The 23494-nt window shown below is 47.7% G+C and overlaps 1 protein-coding gene across 1 annotated transcript in view; it reads left to right on the top strand.

Moving 5' to 3' along the window:
* PFDN1 (prefoldin subunit 1) overlaps positions 1 to 22171 on the top strand; it is a 38824-nt gene extending 16653 nt beyond the window's left edge. Inside the window, exons 3-4 of the mRNA XM_009994224.1 lie at positions 5193 to 5277; positions 22088 to 22171. Coding sequence (XP_009992526.1) covers positions 5193 to 5277; positions 22088 to 22171 — 169 coding nt within the window. The remainder of the gene's footprint in view (positions 1 to 5192; positions 5278 to 22087) is intronic.
* The last annotated feature ends 1323 nt before the right edge of the window (positions 22172 to 23494 follow it).

The following is a 23494-nucleotide window of genomic DNA, read 5'->3' as shown; positions in this document are numbered from 1 at the left end:
GATCACTGGGCACCATATCTAGACATTTGTAATTGGGAAGGGATAAGAGATCCTGTGGAAGGAAACAAGCACTGAGTCTCAGGGAGGGTGTATAACCACTTTCTCTATGTTAGGGAAACAAAAAACCTGATGCTACCAGAGGGAGGAAAATAGAAACAAGTGGGAATATTTAGAGTGAGGTTTCTCTTTCAGTTCCCTTGTGCTCTATTTTTGTTCCTTCTGTTGCACTTGAGAACCAGCATTCACCAGGAGACCAGAGCAGGTTGGTGCAGCTGATTCGTAAACATTTCACTGTGTTACAGAGCTGCTCTTGTTGGCAGCCCACGTTTTGTTGAATGTTGCTGTCCTCGATGACCCCACTTCTCTGTAGCTTTCTTATCTAATTTTCTTTGTTTTGTTTTGAGTTTTTACCTTTATCTGTGGACCCTGGAAAAATTGCTAAGTGTCTGGAATTGGGCAAATCAAGCCCTTTGAAATGGGTGGCCAGCTGAGATGTGGTGAACATGTCCATTTTGACCCAGATATTTTTGGTGTTATTTAACAACAGTGAAAAAATTCCTGTGCGAAGAGGTGATTCTTACTAAGCTTTGTAATTGCCACTGTGGTGTGGAACGTTTTTCTGAATCATTGTTTCATGTTTGATAGTGTAGGTGTCATGTTTGACAGATCTATTAGTGTGTGCTGTGATGCTGTGCTGAGTGGAGGCAGGCATGAGTTAACTGATTTATCTGGAAGAGGATTTGGTTTGCTGCGTGTCTTCTGTGAACAATCAATACTTAAAAGCCATCTCAGTTCAATGTACAGGCTCTCAGAGCTTGGAGTCTCTGGTAGAGGACTCTGGCAGAGCTGTCTGTGGAGGTAGCTCCTGGGTGCTGATCAGTGCCTAGGGGCTGGTGTTAGTTGTGTTATCTGCCAAGCTTAGTGTCATGGAGTAGAAAGCAACTCCTCATATCTGTGATGCAGTGACCCCATCTCTGTGATGCAGTGACCCTAACGTGGGGCCAGAGCCCAGCTGGTCATGTGCCTCCAGGCGGTGAATGAAGTTCATGCGCTTAAAAGGCTTGTTCACAAACTCACTCAGGCAAGACCTAAGTCCTCAGAACCTCCCAGTGTTCTTGAGCTTAAAAATTCATAAATGAAACCCCACACATTTAACTAAATCCAGGCAGCAGAATGACACTGCCCTAATTTTCCAGCTTGGTGAGAGGAAAAAAAAGTCATCAAGTTGGTGTTTTACTTAGGGTAATGAAATCCAGATTAAATTTAAACTTCAGTTTATTACAAGTGCCCTGCAGCCTCTTACCTAATGAGCAGAACAAGCTTTTGCCTTTTCTGAGTCCTGCCATAAACCACATTATTTCCTTAGGTAACAACTTTGGCCAAGATCTCCAGAATGTGTGTATCCCAAGCTAGAACCTGAAACACTGAAGAGTTTTTTGTAGTCCTGAAGTTGGAAAGTTAAGCACAGATTTAAGTAGTTAACTGTGGATATGGATTTATAGCTTTCAAAAAACTGTCTCGACAGGCGTGCAGCAGGGAATTAAAATGGATGGCTTGGAGCTGGTGCTACTGAAAACCTTCTGAAGGATGCAGCTGGCCAAGTCAGGGTCATCTGATGTGCCCAGTTGGCCTGGAAGGCCAATGGCATCCTGGCTTGTATCAGGAGTAGTGTGGCCAGCAGGGCCACAGGGGAGTGATTCTTGCCCTGTACTTGGCACTGGTGAGGCCCCACCTCGAGTCCTGTGTGCAGTTCTGGGCCTCTCACTGCAAGAATGATCTTGAGGTGCTGGAGCAGGTCCGGAGGAGAGCAGCAAGGCTGGGGAAGGGACTAGAGGGAAAGTCTTATAGGGAGAGGCTGAGGGAGCTGGAGTTGGTCAGCCTGGAGAAGAGGAGACTCAGGGGGGACTTTCTTACTCTCTCCAACTACCTGAACGGAGGCTGGGCTCTTCTCCCAGGCAACTAGTGACAGGACAGGAGGGCATGGCCTGAAGCTGCTCCAGGGGAGGTTTAGGTTGGATATTAGGAAGCATGTCCTCATGGAGAGGGTGATCAGACGTTGGAATGGACTGCCCAGGGAAGAGGTGGAGGCACCATCCCTGGATGTGTTTAAGGAAAGGCTGGATGTGGCACTGACGTGGTGGTGTTAGGTCATAGGCTGGACTTGATGATCTTAAAGGTCTTTTCCAGCTTTGGTGATTCTGTGATTCTGAGCCAGCGTGTGAATGGTCATGGGCTCTAGACCCACTGTTTTATGGCAAATAAAATTGGGGTGGTTGTATTTGTGCCCAGCTGCCTGCTTAAGTGTCGTCAGTGCTAACTTGATCCATCCAATTTTAATTTGCTGTCACAAGTCTCCCAGAGCATTGCAGAAGGGTGGAAGGGAGGATATTTTCCCTGATGACTGCTGTTGACATTTGCAGAATAGAAGTGAAGTCAGCCACTTGTTTGTTCAGAGGTTTGCATGCCCGTAGTGGTTCTCAGCTGGCCGGGCTCGCTCAGTGCCTGTAGCCCAGCAGGGACCTTCCCAGCAGCAGCATGGGGAAAATTGATCAAGCTGTGTTGGTGTTTCTTTTTGTTTTGAGATGTCAGTGAAACCAAAATGATGGATCATGTAATACAATTTGGAGAAGCAAATGGGAAGGTATTGTGTTCCTTGCTGCCCCCACAGAAAAAGGAAATAAGGAGATGTTAATAAACACACACAGACTCAGGGAAGCTGTGACATGGTAAAGGACTCATGGCTTTGTTTATTGACAGCGTCTTGCAGCTTTGGTTTTTCACTAATGGCAGCTCCTGCAGAAGGAAGGCAAAATTTCAGTCTTCACCCCAAATGTATAGGATGTGTTTGTGTGTGTGAAGGCTAATGTCTTTCTTCTGTTGTTTCAGGCTCAAGGTAAAAGCATCAGAATAATGTGGTTGATGGTGGTCCTGAAAAGTAGATCTTCTCTGGCTGGTTCCAGGCTCTGCATCTAATAGCAATGTAAATAACTTCTCTTTCCTAGCAGGATGGTCATGAACTTGATTTTCACAAGACTGAGCAAAGCCCACCTTTGATTTCAACAGGCTGATGTGTACTGGGACCTGAAAACATGACCACTGCATGAAAGTGGATTGTGGGGACACCAAAAGGAAAAGTGGGAATGAAGAGAGTGAAGACAGTGTAACTGAGCTGTGTTGTTAAGAACAGGAGCAGATCCAGGACAAAGATAACTTCAGTAATAAAAATGAACTGAGATTGGGAAGAAAGGAGAGATTTGAGAAAATTGCAACATAAAGATGCACCAGAAGTTATTGTAGGAAAGAAGAGGTGAAGCAGAAAAAGGGAGAGAAGTGGGAGAAGGAGGAGGAAGGGATTGCTAAGTGCAGTTAATAGCAGCACCAAAGGGAGTTTTAATTGGAAACCCATTATCATTAACCACAGTTCTGCTCCCATGCATCTTAGGAATGCACATGGCAGGTAGTTTTCCTTTTGGCTATTGCGTTGCTGATGCAGAGTGTGCTGAATTTCAAGCCAAGTGGCAGATTCCTGTTTGTGTTTACCAAGCCCAGAGCAAACACGTGAATAATGCCATTTGACAGGAGAGATGGCATTACAGACTGATTTCAGATTTTCCTGTAGCAGACGGGGAATGCACTCTGATTCTGCCCTGTCTAAAGCTGCTCATTTTAACTGTCCACGCATGAGCTCTTGTCATCTGGCAGGAAGACACTGACCCTACTTGATGCTGGAAGGGAAACCTTGACCTTGTTGGTATGACCCATGGAGGCTCCTTCTAAATCCCCTGGGGGACTTTCTAAGTAGGGAAGGGGTGAATCTGTGGCTTGTACGTTCTTTATGTCTGGAAGGATGAAAAACAACCATGGCGGGTTCCTAACATTCATTTGAACTTAGTGGTCCTTTACCTATGTGGGATGCCAGTGCCAACTGCTGGTGAGCTGCTTTGGATGATAGTGCTCCTCTAGGGGCTCTTCTGAGCAAGTCGGGCAGCTTTTTGCATGCTGATGGAGCAGGGTTGCTGTGACTGAGATGTTATGGATACATCTTTCAAATCCCTTTGGCAATTAAAATATTGAACAAGTGGAAACAAGTGGCTGCAATTTCAGTTAAAAACTGCTGCTTTTCACTCCATAGAAGAGCCATCTGAATGTAGAAAGCACAGGAGCTAGGAGGTCAGTGAGGAGGTGTGGGCCCTGAGCAGTGGAGCTGTGAAAGCTCAACTAAAGCAGGTGTACCACAGCTCTGTGTTTCTGGTGGAAGCACCTAGGTCTGTACCATCAAATCACAGATAGTTTGGGTTGGAAGGTACCTTCACAGACCATCCAGTCCAGCCCCTCTACCTTGGGCAGGGACATCTTACACTGGATCAGGTTGCTCAAAGCCCCATCCAGCCTAACCTTGAACACTTCCGGGGATGGGGCATCCACAACTTCTCTGAACAACCTGTCCCAGTGTCTCACCAACCCTCATCATAAAACATTTCTTCCCTATGTGCAATCTAACCTTGTCCTCTTGCAGTTTAAAACCATTGCCCCTTGTCGTCCTGTCATGACAGGCCCTGGAGAAAAGTTTGGCTGGCTGACTTTTAAGTCCTTTTTATATATGGCAAGGCTGCAGTAAGGTCTCAGTGGAGCCTTCTCTTCTCCAGGCTGAGCACCCCCAACTCTCTGAGCCTTTCTCTGCAGAAAGCTTTGTTTTTTATTGTGTAGGTTTGATTAGCTCATGATCTAAGTGTGGTAAGGAATGGTTTTCACCTGTGAGAAGGGGCTTCCTTGACTTACTTGATTGACTTAATCCTAATTAAGTTTGCAGATGACACTAAACTGGGAGGAAGTGTCAATTTGTTTGAAGATTTTGACTTTATGCCATCAACTGATGTAGATTTTTGAAGGAATGTGATGACAGACTCCCCTTGCTAGCCACGTGCAAGAACTGCTTTCAAATTGTTCAAGGACGCTGAACGGTAGAGGGAGATCTGTGTGCATCCATATTCTTCCTCCCAAACCATGGGTGAGATTGGTGAGCAAAACTTTGAGGCCAGCCCAGTGATTTCTTCTGCCTCTGTCCAGAGTGCACAGGTTGAGGATGAACACTTTGCAGAGGTCACTGTAGCTTCACTCTTGATGTGCAGCTGGGTGTACAACAGATGTAAAAAGTATTCAACAGTTGTCTGTTTCTTCTTTTTCACTTGTAGGTTTATTCTTCAGTCTAAAGGAGTGATTCATAATCAGCTTTTAGAAAAACAGAGAATAGCTGAAGAGAAAATCAGGGAACTAGAGGTAAGTTTTTGGCAAGAAATGATGAAAGTAGGACACTGAAGGTCAACAAGATGCTGTTTGCTACATCCTTTCCCCCCCAAACCCCCCAGTACCCTTTGTTCTAAAGGATTGTAACTAGGTAAAACATAGAGCCTGTTACAACTAGTAAGTAATCTTAATCTACAAGGAATTCATATGTCACTTGGTTTCTTTGTTACATCTGCAACCCTCCTAGGAATTGATTGTTTGCTCAGTGTCCTGGTATGAAAACTGGGGGTGAGGGATTTGAATGAGGTTTGTAAGAGCAAGGTTTAAAACTAGCAAAAGAATGTTTGTTTGGTTATTTGCAGTATATAGGTGATGTGAAACTTTACCAGTGCTGTGGATATTAAACATTTACACTGGCTGGCTCGGGACAATTGCACAAAGTCATGGAAGAGAATCCATTGAGAATTACCAAATATGTAGAAATGGCATCCTGCTCAGGAAGTCCCTGAGCTAAAAATGTCTGAAGGCTGGGAAAGTATGAGGAGGAAGTACCATGTACGCCTGCCCTGTCCTTACACTCTGCCCTAGGCATCTACTTGTGGCTGCTGTTGAAGACTGGATCTGGGTGGAGATGGGACTGTTTTGATGATGCGGTCAGAGGACTTCTGTATTCTTATGTTTTTCTGGCTGGAGTATTCAAGGCAGAGAAGAATATCTAAGAAATATAAAGTAGTGTCTGACCAAGTTCTAGTGTTCAAACAAGTTATCTAGTGAATCTTGTGTATCTTCTAGTGGCCGTGTGTACAGCTTACAGTTCTTGGGAGGATATGTGCAAAATGTTCTTTTCCAAGGCCCTTAGTGTATTTTTTTCAATGCCCCTAAAGTATAATTAATACAAAACCCTGTTCCTTGGTTTTTGGAGAATGACAGAGAGCAAAGCCGGAGTTGTGTCAAGCTGCTTATCTTAACTGTTAGTGTTTTGGAAAGTGAGTGTGGAGACGAGCTAAGCAGGGACAAGCAGGAATAGGAAGTCAGTGCTCAAACCTGTGCAGTCCTGTCTCTGTTATCTCCTACTTAGACTAAAGCAGAAGCAGACTTTGTATTTTTTTAATTCCTTCTTAAAACTTAGCTTGCCTGGGAAAGCTGTAGGGCAAGCACATCACCATATGTTGTGTTGCATGGAGTGTTATCTGTGCCAGATACTAAGGGGGTTTGTGTTCCTGGCTATGAGAACTTTTTATGCACAGGGAAAACAAGTACTTCATGGATAGGTTATGTATTTAAGGTGATGTTAATGCAGACAAGGCACCGTTATTTTTATGGTTATGTGATAAAAGTGATTGTATCCTGGCTCCTCTGGAGCCATCCTTGATGCTACTGTCTTTGTGCAGAGACAGCCTTGTGCCTGGGGTTGGAGAAATTCAGAGCAGCATGTCTGGATTTGGAAGTGGACTGTGGTTGACAGCCTCTTTACAAACTGCCCTTCTTTACTGCCAGGTCCATTGGGCTGTAGTCAGCTTTTTGGCCACTGTGCCCTTCAGCTGTGCATCTCAGTTTCTTCCTGTTCCTTGTAGGCAGTGATCTTGACTCCTGAACTTTCTGATTGCTGAGTTCAGCAGAATGGATGGAATTTCCCCCAAATTACAGTCTTTGCCATTCTTACCCAAAGCCCCAGAGCTGGCTTCATCTCAAATGTGTTTTTCTGCTTTGTAGCTCCTTGTTGCTTGAGTGGCCACTGGGTTGAAGTTTGCAGTGATAGTGACTGTCTCAAAAGGTGGTGGTGAGTGGAAAGGTGGTTGCCACCACCTTTTTAAACATGGATAGTGGGGCTCAGATTGCCAAACCTTCCAATGGTTTGCTTTAAGTGGCCATTCAAATCCATATTCTAACTTCTCTGCTTCCAGCAGTTTTGTGAAAAGGATTTTCTTTAGACTTGGGATTCCCATGGAAGAGGACAAGCTTTTAGACTGCAAACTGAGATTTTGGGGGGAAATACCTGAGTCCAAGTCAGATAGCACTTACCACAGGAGTATGGGATTTTGCTGTCCTGAAAACAAGTTGTGACAGAAGCAGGAAAGAATGTGAAACTTTGTGACCTTGGCTTCCACTGCATCATTGTAAAATAAATACCAAACCACGATAGGTTAAAACTTCCCTCTATTCATTATTAAAACTGAACAGACTTTAAAGTTTAGATTTATATTTTACATTGTTAACTACCTTGTTCCTTACTTGGATTTCTCACTTTGCTTAGTTAATCAAGCTGGTCAGAGTAACCCTCCAGTATCCATATGGTTTGGCTGATCTGGTTACTTATGTAGTGTGAGCTTGAGATGGTTGTGCTTTGCTATTATAACACTATTGCAAAGGTATTGTGAAATGTTGTTTGATACAAGCCTGACTCTGAGAGACACTCTCACCACTAGCTTGGTTCTGTGTGCAGAGGAGCACAGCACAGAGGGCTGGGCTCACTTGTGAGCTCTTCTGTAAATCCATCCAGCTGCTTAGTAAGAAGAGCTCCTGAGTGCTGACTGTTCACAAAGATGTGGGCTTTAACCTGTCCAGAGGTGGGATCTCGGTTTCCTGACATTGACAGCTGTCAGTGTGAACTTAAACAGTGAGGGGTTTTGTGTCTACTTGGAAAGCTTTTCTCCCTCTTCTGATACTCTCCACAGCAATGCATGATTGCAGTTATTGCCAGTGATGCATTGCCTTTTTCAAGGCAGCATGGCAACATTTTTGTGATACTGCTGGTTTGATCCTCCTTGGTGCTCATTATGTGGCAGAGCAGCAAGGAGAACCAGCCCTGTCTTTGTACAAGGCTGTGAAAATAAGGCTTGGCTGAAATACACATAGGATGTAGTCAGTGAGAGGAACTGTGGTCTGAAAGCATCAAAGGGGCATGGATGTGCATGAGGGGCCCAGTGCATAGCCTGTTGGCTCCTCTGCAAAAAAAGCAAGGTAGCTTCACCCTTCTTGTTAAAGCTAAGGTATGAATGTGAATGTATTTATGACCATGTGTAGCATTCTTAACTTGACAACTTGTGTGTAATCCTTTGGAGTTCAAATAGGCTGTCCAGGCTTGTTGGCAAAATACTGTATGAAGGCTGTGCCAGCTAGGCTGATAGAAACCTGCCTGAGGGGGGCAAGGACTGATGGCACATGCTCCTCGCCCACCGCCATGGGCAGCCTCCTGCTTAGCAGCAGCAAAGGGATTTTTCCAGTCCTGATACTATCAAATTCTTGTTGTGTTTCACAGGACAAGGGGTATGTGTTAAATCTATTTTGAAAGCATTCTAAAGGGATGAGCACAGACTCTTTTTAGCTCAGCAATGTTTATGCAGTATTAGGAGAAAAACCAAGTAATGTTTTTCTTCCCCTGTTTTTAAGGAAACATGATATGTGAGGGGTGGAACAATGCTTTGTTTCAGGAAATATTATCCGTTTCCATTGTAGGGCTAGATGGATTCTGTTTTTAAATGTGGCATTTTTAAAAGAACAAACTCTATGATGTTAGAAAGACATGGAAAATTGATTCTTCATTAGGGGTGGAGAAAGTGATTATTCCTGTGTGTTTTCTCTGATAATATCAGATAGTCCCCTTCTCTTCTGCTATATTCAGCATGTTTAGTTGTCAGGCGTTGTCAGACTAAATTGCTAAAAATAACAAATAAGGGGGAGGCTCTGCTGGGCAGCTCTGTCTACTCTGTGCCACTGAATTTAGCTCCTTTGTGAAAAGAGCAAAAGCAGCCTGCGACTTTCTGGTTGAATTGGATTTTGATTTTAAATTCTGACCACAACCTTGTTGTGTGCATGTTTTCTAGACAATTCTTTCATGCTTGTATGGGAGACTGAAAGTTTATTGGTGTGGAGATAAAGGACTGGTTATTTTCTTCTCTGCCTGCAGTAGAAAATAGCTAAGCGCTTGATTTCAAACTCAGAAACCCATCACGTGATCCCTAAAATGCCACGTCCAGTTGCCCTGTCCTATATAGAATACTTCTTTGCTCTCAGTCTTGGTGGAGAAACAAACCTCCCGCCCTCAAACATGTAGAGGCTCAGATGGTGTTGCAGGGCTCCTTGCTGGTAAAACGTGGCTCCCATGCAGTGCCTGATGGTGACCAGGTGTCAGAGGTAGCACACTTCTTCCCTGGTGCTGCTTGGATTCAAACTTGCTTGCGCTGCAGCTTCCTTTTCTCTAATCTTCTTTCTCTAGGAGCTTTAGAAGGGCTTTGCTGCAGCCCTGGGGTGGAATGGTGGTGCCCCCCTTCTCGATGAGTCAACCAGGGTGTCTCCAGTGGTTGCCACTGAGTGTTTTCCTGCCCCGTGGGAACAAAGATTTAAGCAGGCGAGGTGTGGCTGGGGGGATGTGCTGAACTTGAGTGCTGATGTTCTCTGGGCAGGTATGGCTGGGATGGACCTGCTGGGTCTGGCAGGGCACTGCTGAGGTGCTCCCATGGCAGCGCTCTGGGCGGCCCTTCAGTTTTTACGCTGAAACTCTTAGCGTGGAGTCTAGCTCTGAGGGTGGCTTTAACGATGTGAAAACAGGCCTCTTGAGATTTGTGGTGTGCTTCACAGACCACTAAGCAACCATCAGAAGGTAGCAATTGTTTGGCTGTTCACAGGTTAGACCAATTTCTTCCTGGGAATTGCAGTGTAGAAGCTCTCATCCCATAGTTGGCTCGGGATAGGCCAGTGCCCAGGAATGTGTGGTGGGCTTTTTAAATAAACAGGGGGAAATAAGGAGTGTTTCTGTTTGCTTTGGAAAGGGGAACCCTCAAGAATAGCCCTCTGTGCTTCAGCTCGGGGCAGATTTTACTTGGGATGAGTGTGCTGTTCTGTCATTCCATTGCTGGCATACGTGCACGTACCGAGGAGGTGGTTTTAAACGTGTGTTGTCCCAGAAGCTGCCCCTTGTTTCTAAGCATGTGCAGAGACAAGGTCAGTCCCTGGCTTGGTTTTAGCTCTGTTGGCTTTATGGCCTGATCTGCTCTAAGGAAGGCTGGTGGCTTCTGTTGCTGTTGTTTTTGCAGGAGCCAAGCCAGAACCATCCAACCTGAGGGCTCAGCTGCAATCATGATTTGCAAACATGTAGAGAGCTCCTCCTGCATGGATTGTTTGCAGGTTTGGTGTGTTGCTGGGCAGTAGAATGATTTTCATTTTCTTAATTTTCTTGTCCTGGAAGGTGGTATGTTGTGGGGTTGAGTTTTTTTTTGGTTTTGGTTTTGTTTGGGTTTTTTTTTCCTATTTGTTTTCCCCTTCTCCCCCCTCTTTACAGTATCTAATGTTTGGGATTTCAGAGTGTTGATATGCTGTTCCTCTCTTGCCCCTGAATTGCACCTCGGAGTTTTATTGCCATCTGCAAGTCAGGAGTCCAGATCTTCTCTGCAGTCAAGAGAAAGACAGCAAATGCTTCCAGAGGGACACTCATTCCTAGAGGTGATCTGCTCCCTCTGCTTGCTGTACAAGGAGGCAGGTTACCTGATGTGCTGATAGGTGAAAGTGAATTTAACATTTAGGATTAACATCTGGGCTCACAAAGACTTTTAAAGAGGAAGCTATGGGAGCTCCACAAGTTATGGAGATGGGTGTGAAGGTGAGCTGCAGAACCTCATTAGGCCCCCTGTGAGGACCAGGCCCAGCTACACCTTGAATGGTCGTGGCTGTCTGAGGCAGTTGCAGGTACCTGGGCAGGTCTTTCTGGGCATAGGCATCTGGGCTTCATGACATTCCTGGGAAATGTGTTTCATCTTGACTATTGGCTTTTGTCATCCAGGCCTGAATCTGTGCCTTCTCTGAGGGCTTGCTTCTGCTTTTTAGGCTGCAAAGCTGGACACTTAGCTTGTTTTTTGAGGACATGGGTGCTCTGGCTATTTGCCTAAGCTTGCTGTCAGCTGGGGAGCATCCACAGGCCCTCCTGTAGGAGAGCAGAGCTGTCAGCACCAGTCTGCTCACCACAGGGATGCTTCTTTTGAAGTAGTGAGTAGCAAAAGCTCAGGGTTGGGGTTTTTTGGGGGGGTGTGTGGTTTTTTTCCCCCCTCTGCCTGTCTTACAGGGAGGAAAATCTGCTTTTTCATTCCTGATTTTTGAAATGAAAAATGCTTTGAGCAATGAGAAAAATAGGCTTTGAAATAATAAAATGGTGAGAAGGTTGAGAGTGTCGTGGCTACAGAGCTAGCACTATCAGGACAGAGTCATTCTTTATAGAGAAGCCCTCTGACATTGGACTGGAGCCATAAAATTTAAGGTAAATACTGAAAGAACTGGGACATAGCTAATGCTGCTTTAATTCTTTCTGTCCCCTAAACTGACTGTTTTAATGGCAGCATGAATAACAGGCGTTATTCCTTGCTTTCAAGGCTGTGATGAATCACTGACTTCTTTATGTTTGAAGTTTCATGATGTGTTTTACTGTCATTTGTTAGAGGTGAGGAAAGCAAAAGGATTGGATTCCTATAGCCTAACTTAATACGTATTTTATGCTGTTTCCCTTTTATCCAGTTAGTGTCATCTCTCATCCCAGATAAATGAAAGTTGATTGTGTGCAGCTAGCACCTTGCAGCTTGGAAAAGGAACAAATGCTCTTCAGTAATAAAAAGAAAGGAGGTGTATTTTTTTTAATACTCGTTCTGATTCCTGTGGTAGATTTGCTAGATAAAGATCAAACAAGAATGTTCTGCTTTGAAAATTGCGTAAGAAGCTTGTCCTGTGTTAAATAGTGCACAAGTCACTGGTTGCAAAACCTGACCTTGTAATCTTAAGAGGCATAGAAAGAAGAAATCAGCACATTTAAGAGGGGATTCCCATCTCTCCAAAAGGATCTTCCACTGGTTTAGATCTGGGATAGCTTATAAAAAGTTTAACAGCTCACCACGTTTTTGTGAAGAGTTGTTGTGAGTGATGCTGATTTTGGTGGAATGAGATGTAATGTCTAACAACACACTGGGGATGGGTATGCATTTGCAAGGCTGAAGCTTTCATTTGGAGCATTCACCACAACAAGTTTTCAAACTCTCAGACTTTTGCAAGCAGCTGCTTAATTAGTAATTCTTTGTTATTCTTCCCTGTGCTGCAGACTGCAAAGTAAGCACACAAACCAGCTGAGAGGGCAAAGGCTTCATGAAGGGAGAAGTGGAATTTGATGACTTATTATTTTCACTGTTCATACCTTTATTTTTAGGTTTTAAAAGCAGGAGAGTAATCAATATGGGGGTTGTTTGCTTCATTTTAAATCCTGTAGAAGCTAGTTATAGAGATGCTTTCAAAATCAATGTATCCCAGAACTTGTTTTAGGATTTTTTTTGGAGGCTTGCTCTGATTTAAAAGAAAAAAAGCCCAATCAAATGGAAAAAAGCTTTTCAGGCAAACTTTGCCAGTATTCTTGCATTCCTTTGTCATTCAGGGGAAAGTAAAATACATTATGCAGTAATAAAACCCCACTTCTGCTGCATCTAAATGGTTTTGTCCATCCAGGAGCCCACATTTAGTCATCTGAGTCTGAAAATGCTGCTTGTTTCCTCTGATTAGCATTAAGCTGCTTTTATGATTACACTGAACTCATTTTAACACAAAGTCGGTAGATAAGTCTGTCTTTGTCGTTTTAAACCAGGCTCTGATTCATTGTCAAAGCTCTCCTTTGTGCTTATGGCTGCAGAAGTCTCCAAAGCAATGAGCCGAGCTGGATATGGGTCCCTCTCCAAATTCCTCCTTGCATAAGTAATAGTTAGTCACCAACCAGTGCTGCTCTCCTTGCCTTAGTCACTCTAGCCTGTGCTCCTTGCCCTCCTTTATGCTGAGCAGCTCCAGGGAGGGGGATTATCCATGCCTTATAAACCTCCATCCTCCCCCCATCTCCTCCATCTTGCCTGGGGAGAACAGGAAACGATGATTTGGAAAGCAGCCTGTGTGTGGGAGACCTGAGCCAGCCCTGAGTCAGCTTCACAAAGCCACACCTTGCTGGCCAGGTCTGGGGGAGCTCATTAGGCTTTCTGCTGGCCCCTGGTTCCTCGCTGCTCTCAGCACAGAGCTCCTAGCAGGGATGTGTCTGCTTTCTGCCTGTGAACCTGGGAAGTTCAAGGGTATCTGAATTCCTGTTGAGGGGGAGTTCTGGTTAGTTGGAAGTTTACATCATCTATCTGTTGCTGATTTGTTGAATCTTGGAAACTTACGGAAGTATTTTGCCTTCAAAATGGCCTTGTTTGGCCAGGATTGCAAGCCATGAAAGGTGTGGTGTGATTTTGCAAAAGTCCTATTGCCAGGAGGTGTTCTGATGAGCCATACTGGCTCTGCAGGGCCATAGAAACCAAAGCACCAAATTAGGGAACTTACCATGTTTTGCAAGAGGCAGTTTGGTGAGGGACACTTCCACCAAAGCAAAACATGGGGATTTTCAGGATCTGGGTGAGTTTCCCCTCCCCACGTTCTCTGTGTTTGGTGTGGCTCTGCTGTTGTAAGTCTGAGGGTGCAGTATCTGACCTGAAGCAATGTGCCTCTGAAAAATGCTCTGAGTAATTTTGCCAATAAGGGGTGTCCCTAAAGGAATCCTTTGTGTTGACAATGTATTTCTGCTGCCACCTATTGAAAGGTTCCCAGTCAGCTTGCTTTAATAGTAGTTAACATCAGGCTGGGTTACAGAAGTTCACTGGAGTTATCTGTCATTCCCAGTCACAGAGAGCCACTGTCTCCACCTCTGTGGAGATGGTGTCCCATGGCAAAGAGAAGAGGTATGTGCAATGTGCTCCCAGTGGGGCACAGAAAGGCTGCTCTGCAAGCACGCTTCCCTGCATCTTACCTTATCCTTTCTTCTCTCAAAGATGGCCTCCCTTGGTACCAAGTGAGGAAATCAGCAGGTACTTTTCCAAATTAGCTTTGTCAGAGTATGTTCCTCAGGGATTCAAGGTGCTATGATGATGATGGAGGAAGCCCTGCTGGTGGTGCAGTAGGTAGGATCAATACATGACGAAGGTGGATTTGCACCAGCAGTTCCTTAGGCAGGTGCTTTTAAAGCTCCTCCTGTGTTGTACATGTGCACTTTTGTACTTGATGTCTTTTCTTCTCCCAAATCCAGATGGTTTTGTAGTGACCAAGTGTCCCCGTTACCTTCTGGAAAGAATACTTAAGGGAAAACCCAGGGATCTGAATCATCACTTCTCTTCTTAGGTAAATGGTGTCGTCATTCTTCTGTCAGCAGCTGTCATCAGAAACCAGCTGGGCTTCCTTCCTATTGCAGTTCCCTCTTGAGCAAACTCTAGACAACTTCCTGAGAGCAATAATTCTGCTTGGAAAGTCTTGAAGTGTATCTAAATATTTTTTGGTTGCTGTAGTGTAGTAATTCCCAATGTGTACATGTGGCACAGAGTTGTGCTGGGTGAGGACCAGTGCTGGGTGGGACCCATCAGGGCGCAGGACTGCTTGCAGACCCGCCCTGCCCCATTGCTGGTGCCCACTGGTTCAGCTCCTCTTGAAGCAGAAGCAGCTGGGAGCTATTCCAGCAAGTCCACCTCTGTCCTGCTTATGGTTTTCAAGTGAAGTCCTGTCAAACTGATCTCACATCCTGGAGGCATCATTCTGTTATGTTAGGCTGCCCAAAGTGGTTGTCCTGCCCATGGTGTGTGTGCTGACAACTCAGTGTGCTGGTCTACAGCAAAGGGGGTTGTGGCAATTCCAACTACCTGAAGAGCAGCTGTGGCCTCCAGAGCAATGGGAGCTCACACTGCTGCTGCTGCCTGTGCCCCAGCACAGCTCCCTTTCCTCTGGGAAGATCCTTACCAGACATTCCACTGCTCCCAGCTCTATCTCAGGGTCTGCTGGTCACTTTCCCAAACAGTGTGCACACAGAGCCCCTGAGTAATGCCAAATGACCTGGATTAGCTTTGGGATATACAGAAACTCATGGCTAGCAGATTTATTGAGATGGTGTCACAATATGAGTTGTATCAGGGTTCCTATTTGAGGCACTGTATCATGCCTGAGGACTCCGCAGCGTTCCTCGATGAAAGCCTTCTCAGTACAAGAGTGGGATGCCAGCATCTGGTGGCTGGTAGCCAAGTGTGCTGCGAGCCGCGGGGATGGAGGTGTTCTCTGGGAAGGAACCTGCCAGCTTGTTTCATCCTCACAAAGTTGGATGTAAAACAAGTTTGTAGAAAAACAGGTTTTATGTAGTCTTGTTTGGGCTTTTTTTTTTTTTTTTTTAACCAACAAAACCCCACAAATAAAAAGTGTGAAATAAGAAGGCATGTTCCAATACATGATCCTTACATTTCCATGGAAACATTTTTGTTTGGGTTTAGGCATATTTGTGTTTGCAGGTCAGGGCTTGAAGCTCTATTCCTCTTGCTGTAGTGAAGAGAGAGAGCAGGAATTTTAAGAGCAAAGGAATAGAGGTTGATGGAGAAACTGCTACTTGAAACTGAAAATCCAGCTGTGAGCGTGAGGCACAATGCAGCAGGAACAAACTGTGGCTGCTGTGTGTTGGTTTCCTGCTATTGAGATGGTGTCACAATATGAGTTGTATCAGGGTTCCTATTTGAGGCACTGTATCATGCCTGAGGACTCCGCAGCGTTCCTCGATGAAAGCCTTCTCAGTACAAGAGTGGGATGCCAGCATCTGGTGGCTGGTAGCCAAGTGTGCTGCGAGCCGCGGGGATGGAGGTGTTCTCTGGGAAGGAACCTGCCAGCTTGTTTCATCCTCACAAAGTTGGATGTAAAACAAGTTTGTAGAAAAACAGGTTTTATGTAGTCTTGTTTGGGCTTTTTTTTTTTTTTTTTTTAACCAACAAAACCCCACAAATAAAAAGTGTGAAATAAGAAGGCATGTTCCAATACATGATCCTTACATTTCCATGGAAACATTTTTGTTTGGGTTTAGGCATATTTGTGTTTGCAGGTCAGGGCTTGAAGCTCTATTCCTCTTGCTGTAGTGAAGAGAGAGAGCAGGAATTTTAAGAGCAAAGGAATAGAGGTTGATGGAGAAACTGCTACTTGAAACTGAAAATCCAGCTGTGAGCGTGAGGCACAATGCAGCAGGAACAAACTTTTTTTTTTTGCTGAGACCAAAGTGTTTCTTTGGCTTTTGGAGACAGAGCCACCAGCTCCAGACAAGGCTCTGCAGACATGCGGGTCTGGCCAGTGACTGAGCAACTCTCTCTGAAGGCAGAGCCCTCTGAATCACCGCTTTGGGGGAAAGAGGTTGCTTTGATCATCGAAAGCCTGTCTGAGATGAGCTGATTAATAGGGGTTATTTTTTTTGCCACGGAATCTGTGGATGCTGCCTCTTTAATCTGCCAGGAATGCAAGGTCTGTTTTGTCATGGTGTTTCCCCAGCGAAGCGCTGGCCTCGCAAGCGGTGTGATGCGATGGGAACCGAGGTGGGAGGCTCAAGCGGAGGTTGCTTCCTGCCGTGTCAAAAGGCCGTGGGCCACCTCTGTTAATCACAACTCCTTTTTTTCTTTGGGGTGTGAACTGTGATTGTATTTGCATTGGATCTAGTATTTCCGCAGCGACTGCCAAAAGCAAACAGCACAGAGCTGGGGAGGGAGCAAGTGTTGCCCAGGACAGGGAGCAAAGTGCACGGCAGAGCCGGGGTATGGGGTTAATGGCAGGGCAGGTGTTTGTGGCCTTGTGTTTGCTGTAACCAGCAGCACCAGGGCACAGGCTCTCCTCTTTGGTTTGTGGCAGTGAAAAGTGTGGTCAGTGAGGGACAGCTTGTGCATGTCCAGCGTGGCCTCTGGAGAGTAAAGGCCAGGCTTGGTGTCACCATCTGTGGTCAGATGCAGGAGGGCCTCAGGGTGCAGTGCTGGGAGATCCAGCTGGTGGGGTTGACTCTGCTGCCCAAGGAAGAGTTCTTGGCCATGTCTTCTCAGCTTTCGTCTCAGTGCCAGGCAGACCTACTTCCAGAAAGCAGATTTAGGTGAGAACATTTCCTTTTGGGCTAGTTTACAGATAGATCATCAGGGCTGTGGTTTATCTTGCTCTCAGGTGCTGTAGCCCTCCCTGGCTTTTGTTGGTAGTGGAATTAGTTTAAAGGAATTATGAAACTACAGTCTGAAAGGCATTGACTGTGCTGGCTTTTGGGGGGGTTATTCTGCAGTTTTGCTCCCTCTCAGCTGTCCTGCAGGTGGTCCAGACCTTGCTAGCCAACCACAGTAGCTGTATGTTTCTCTCATGTCCCCCAGTGCAGGTGGCAGTGCCCTTCCTGTGCAGGGACAGAGCGGGGCAGGAGGGGGATCAGGGGCTGCGGGAGCTGCTGTGTGAGTCATGGAAAGCAAGTGGCATTTCTGAAACCTCCTTAAGCCACGGGGTGGCAGAGGCCAGTGGGGCACTGGCTGTGCTGGTACGCAGGACCTGTACCTCCGAAGTAAGTTCCAGAAGCACTCAGTTAGTGTGTTTTGCAGTGTCCTAAATAAATCTCTATCAAGCAGATGTGACAGTTGTGAACCAGGAGGAGGAACCAGCCGCTTCTTGCAGCCAGAGCCATCAACTGACAGAGCAGCCTCTTCCTGCTGCCCTGTCAGTGTGTCCTCCTTCCCTGCCTTGCCACGCTCCTCGTGTAACTGCTGGGGAGTTGCCAGCACCTTGAGGCACTGCCCAGCCTGGCTCCACAGCCTGGCTCTGCTTGTCAGCTGTGAGTTTGGGCTTTTCTGGGAGCTTAATGGCATGTGTCACTGTTACCCCATTGCCTTCCCAAAGCAAGGCTCCTTTCTCTGTTTGGCCCTGAGACGCCGTGACTTGGACAGTGATATCTGTTGCTGTTTTGGGTAACCACCTTGTCTGGCCAGAGGCCTGCAGGAGCTGGTGGGTGGATGGGGCCAGTTTAGGGCACTGCTGGTGTGAGAGCTGGGTTGGAGCTTTGCATCTGGAGCTTGGAGGTTGTGCAGCCTCCGAAGTCAATGGCTTGCTTTGCAGCAGGGTTGGTGTGCTGCCGTGTCTTGTTGGGCTCCTGAGGGTTGAGCACTGGAGTTACTGGTGTAGAAGCGATACCAGAGTCTGCAGAAATCAGCAAGATTTGGCTTCATGAGTGACCAAAATCAGTAGTACGGTACTAGCATTGCACTGGAAATTTGCTGCTAGCTGCGTTTGCCTTGGCAAAGGCAACAAATAATTAACACTTGCAGTGATGAACACACCTTCACAGGAAAAATATGCAGCTAATTGGATGATGAGGTAAAACCTAACAACCATGGGCTGGCCCGAAAATGTGGGGTCAGAGGACATAGGGTTAACTAGGGCTGCAAGTCAACATCAAGTGCCAAGTGACGTCAGGGAAGCTTGGTGGTGGGGTTTTGGGGTTTGGGAGACTGCAGCAATGTTCCTCCCACAGGGAGCAGAACTACCAGCCTGGCAGATCTGGCTTGACCAGAACAGCTTCCAGGATGACTGAGGAGCTTTGCTGTCAGGTCTCTGGGCTCTGCTCTTGCAAGTGCAAGGAGGCAGCACCTGTGTCAGCCGCTTGCTCCCTGCGCTGCTCTGGGACGGGCAGGGAGAGATTGAGTTTCCTGTCTAGACCCCAGTAATCACAGTGAGGAGGGGTTTGCATGCAAGCTCCTTCTCTTTCTCCTGTGATTACTGAAGCAGAAATCAGGCCACAACGCATTGGGAAGGAACACCTCACTTCTGCCAGTCGTCTTGGAAAATGCAGTGACTGTCTGCTCTGTGCTCCTGTGATTTGGAGCTAGTCAGAGTGGGAGCCAATTGCTGTGCTGGCTTGCAGAAGAGCTCCAGAGGTTTGTAGTCCCCCAGCTGTAGGTGCAGACTTCCCCTTGACATTCAAGGGATGCCCCTCAAGCCCAGGGATGAGTCTCCCTTGACCTTGCTTTTGTGAGGAAGGAGCAAATGCATCAGGACCAGTTCAGATCCTTGTGTCTCATAAACTACACGACTAAGAAGAGTGATTGAGGGAAATAAAAATTTCCTGAATCCTCACCTGTCTGGTACTGCAGGTGCTGTTTAAGTAGAGAAATGGCATTAAAGCATGTCCCTTTGCCATGAGCTGTGTAGCTCCAGCACCTCTGCTCCCCGAGGCAGGGCAGAGCACCTGGCAGGAGTGCACAGCATGGGTCTGCGTGGGCCATGATAGCCACAAACTGCACTATGCCAGGCCATGCTACCGGTCATGGTCCCTTGTCCTCGGGGAAGTGGGACCCAAATAGTCAGCAAGGTGTCCTAGCAGGGTACATTTGAAATCCTACTGTTAGGAGAACAGAGCTGTCATGTGCAGCCCGCCAGCTCCTGGATGCACATGGAGGCTTCCTGTGAGGCTGCAGGGCTGCCAGACTCCCCTGAGGTCTCTGCCAAGGCCAGCCTGCCTGCACAGACCTGCTCTCTGGAACTGGCTCTTGCTGGCCAGTGGCATGAGGGGGAGTGGAGAGGGCAGAAAGCCAGAACTGTTTAATAGACTAATTCAACTTCATTAATTAAAAATAAAAAAGAAAGTTTTGGTAATAAATGCATAAAAGTTGTCTCTTTGGATGCTGCTCTCCTCCAGTCAGCAGAGCAAGGTGGAGCTCAGACCCACGCAGGTTTTCTGGGACCTGTCTCTCCTTGCAGCCTTCAGCTTTAGTTCCCTAGATGTGAAATCCCTCGACGTTTGTCTGGGCAGCGTGGGAACGGCGCGGTGGTGGCAGAAGTCGTGCTGGTGCGTCAGTGCGTTGGTGGCAGCGGGAACCCGCGCGGCGCCTCCTCTCCCTGTCGTTTCCTGAAAAGCAGCTCTTGTAAGCGAGGGGGATCCCACGTGCCTGGGGACTGTGTGAGAAGGACAAGGAGCTCTTTGCTGTACCCCCAGTCCTAGCTGTTGCTGACAACCTTTACTGTTTAAATAAAAGCCCTTCAGTATTTAGAAATGGGGCTGTAAGAGATGTCCTCATGGCATGGGCATTTCAGCTGAGTGCACAGAAGTGTCACTGCAGGTCTGCTGTGAGGAGACGGATGGGGAGGGACGGCAGCTGGACTGTCCCACGTGCTCATGAATTTTCCTTCAACATTATGGGTCCCAGCTCCCTGTGGGCTTGCAGGAGTTAGGGGGAGGCTGTCAGGGGGGCATCAACTTTACAGTTCCTTTCCTGTTGCCATGTGGCAGTGGCCGTGTCCTCTGGCTGACACACAAGCTCCCCTGGCCTGCCCTTCATAGCAGGCAGGTGCTACAAGTCTTTGCCTTGTGAGGACAGCAAGGCTCATGCCAACCTGTCGCAGAGCCCTGCAGGGCTCTCCCTGTGGCTCCCCACAAGCCCAGCTCTGGGGATTCTTCCCGAGGATCCCCCTGCCCCTACCAAAATGCATTTGGGGCAGTGCTGTCCCACTGCTGAGCTCTGCCTGCAGCAGCCAGAGCTGCCCAGGGCCTGCTGCCTTCCTGGCTTCCACTGAGGACTGTTGTGGCTGTTGTTTGGAAACCCAGAGAAAATAGTGAAAAGAGCCAAGTGCTGATTTTTCCAGTCACCTAGGAGCACCCAGACTTGGAGGGCGCGGCGCCTCCTCTCCCTGTCGTTTCCTGAAAAGCAGCTCTTGTAAGCGAGGGGGATCCCACATGCCTGGGGACTGTGTGAGAGGGACAAGGAGCTCTTTGCTGTACCCCCAGTCCTAGCTGTTGCTGACAACCTTTACTGTTTAAATAAAAGCCCTTCAGTATTTAGAAATGGGGCTGTAAGAGATGTCCTCATGGCATGGGCATTTCAGCTGAGTGCACAGAAGTGTCACTGCAGGTCTGCTGTGAGGAGACGGATGGGGAGGGACGGCAGCTGGACTGTCCCACGTGCTCATGAATTTTCCTTCAACATTATGGGTCCCAGCTCCCTGTGGGCTTGCAGGAGTTAGGGGGAGGCTGTCAGGGGGGCATCAACTTTACAGTTCCTTTCCTGTTGCCATGTGGCAGTGGCCGTGTCCTCTGGCTGACACACAAGCTCCCCTGGCCTGCCCTTCATAGCAGGCAGGTGCTACAAGTCTTTGCCTTGTGAGGACAGCAAGGCTCATGCCAACCTGTCGCAGAGCCCTGCAGGGCTCTCCCTGTGGCTCCCCACAAGCCCAGCTCTGGGGATTCTTCCCGAGGATCCCCCTGCCCCTACCAAAATGCATTTGGGGCAGTGCTGTCCCACTGCTGAGCTCTGCCTGCAGCAGCCAGAGCTGCCCAGGGCCTGCTGCCTTCCTGGCTTCCACTGAGGACTGTTGTGGCTGTTGTTTGGAAACCCAGAGAAAATAGTGAAAAGAGCCAAGTGCTGATTTTTCCAGTCACCTAGGAGCACCCAGACTTGGAGGAAAAAATGCTGCATGCTGAATTCCTGTCTTGGGATGCACAGCTTTGGGCTGCTTCCCTGCCAAGCCTAGCCTAATTAAAGATGATTAAGGAAACACACGTATTTGGTGATGATGCCAGGGAATTTCTGATAGAAAGGAGGGTCTGGGTTTAGAAAACTGGCCCAGCTGGGAAAAATAGCCTTTTTTATCCAAGTGCAAAAAGATTTTGCTGTTGCCTCCATAAGGAGGCCTCAGCATGTTAATTCCTCTCTAGGCTCCATGCGTTACAGGATCTAACTGCCTTTTTTGTCCTTACTGCAATTATTGTATCCCACTTTTTGCAGCTTTGCTGCTGCAACAGCCCTGGCAGCTCTTGAGGAGAAGATTTCAGGGGCAACACAATTCAAAGTCTATGTAAACATTGCTCAGGCTTGTAATGCTTCCAGGATGCCTCTGGAAATGAGTAACTGCTGTCCTCACTTTGGGAAACCTGTAGGGTCATATGTACCCTCAGCAGGCAGCTTGCAGTTCTGCTTTGGAGAGCTCTTGGTCACAGCCCCGGGGCACCTGCTGCCAGTGCCAAAGTAGTCCTTAACTTTCCTCTGGGTTTTCTGCCTTGCAGCAGAAGAAGTCCTACCTGGAACGGAGTGTGAAGGAAGCAGAAGATAACATCAGGGAAATGCTGATGGCCCGAAGGGCACAGTAGCTGTGCAGTTCCCCCTGTGCCTCCTGGACACCCTGGAGTGGTTTAGGGCAGCGCTGCCTGCTCTCCCTCACTGCTCCCCGTCACTGCTGCCCCAGCTCCCTCTGTGGCAGCTTCAATAAAACTCTGCTGCAAAGCCTGAGCTCCTTTCCTCTGCCTGCCACCTCGGCATCCCACAATGGCTGCTCTCCCTGCAGGGGTTTGATGGAGGAGGCAGTGGTGGGACTTGGGGTGAAGGTCCTTCAGGGAATCCTGCTTTACTTGAAGGCAGCTGTAGCCCTCGCTCTCCAGAACCCCAGGTGTGTGGCTCAATGTGGGGTGTGGGGAAGTCTGGCTGTGTGGTGCTGCTGGAGCAGGGCTGGGGAAACTGCAGTGGGTGAAAAGGGAGGCTGGCAGGGCAGGGCCAGGCCTCACGGGCACCTCCAGATCATTGATTCTGTCCCAGGGACAGGCCCTGGTTCCCTCCTTGTGCACACAGGCCTGGCAGAGCCCAGCAGGGTGGTGAGCTCATGGAGAGCCAGTGCCACCCTATGCTCCACACTCACAGTGCAGCAGCTCCACCTTCCCCTGCTCCTGCCTCTGGTGCTCTGCTGAAATGGCGCTTTCAGGGTATCTCCTTCCTTGGGATCTTGAAGCTGAGCAAGAGTTTTCAGGTCCCATTGTCAACCCCACAGAATCACAGGATCGTCATGGTTGGAAAGGACCTCTGAGATCACAGAGTCCAACCATCAACACAAACACGCACAACCACACTCACTCCACCAGAAAACACCCACAAGAAAACCCCAAATCCCTACAACCTCAGCCACGAGAGCATGTCCTGAAGTGCCACAACTACACATTTCTTTAATACCTCCAAGGATGGTGACACCACCACCTCCCTGTGCAGTGGATGGATCAGTGTCTGACCAGTCTTTCAGTATAGAAATTCTTAATATCCAGTCTAAACCTCCCCTGCTGCAACTTCAGGCCATTTCCTCTGGTCCTGTCATTATTCACTTGGGAACAGAGGCCAACTCTGGGTGAGCATTATTATGCCATAATGGACCACAAGTTGCCCCAGTTGGCTCTGGTGCTTGCTGGCATCTACCAGCTGCTATGCTTGGCAGCACCCAGCCAAGGTGCAGGGGAGGGAAACAAGGTGAATTCTGGACCAGCGACCCACCCATTTAGGTCCTGCAGCAGGGCTGAGGGGTCACACCCCCTGCCCCATCTGTGTCCTGGCTCACTGCCGACTGGCAGAGCCCTCTCATCTCCAGCCTCCTCAGCCCCTTTGCCCCCATAGCCCCAGGCAGGTAATGCCTTGCATGGTGCAGGGTGGCTGGA

The sequence above is a fragment of the Chaetura pelagica genome, unplaced genomic scaffold (assembly GCF_000747805.2).
Source record: "Chaetura pelagica isolate M959 unplaced genomic scaffold, ChaPel_1.0 scaffold183, whole genome shotgun sequence".
Taxonomy (NCBI): Eukaryota; Metazoa; Chordata; class Aves; order Apodiformes; family Apodidae; genus Chaetura; species Chaetura pelagica.
Note: the sequence above shows the minus strand (reverse complement) of the source record. Positions and strands in the feature narration are given on the sequence as shown.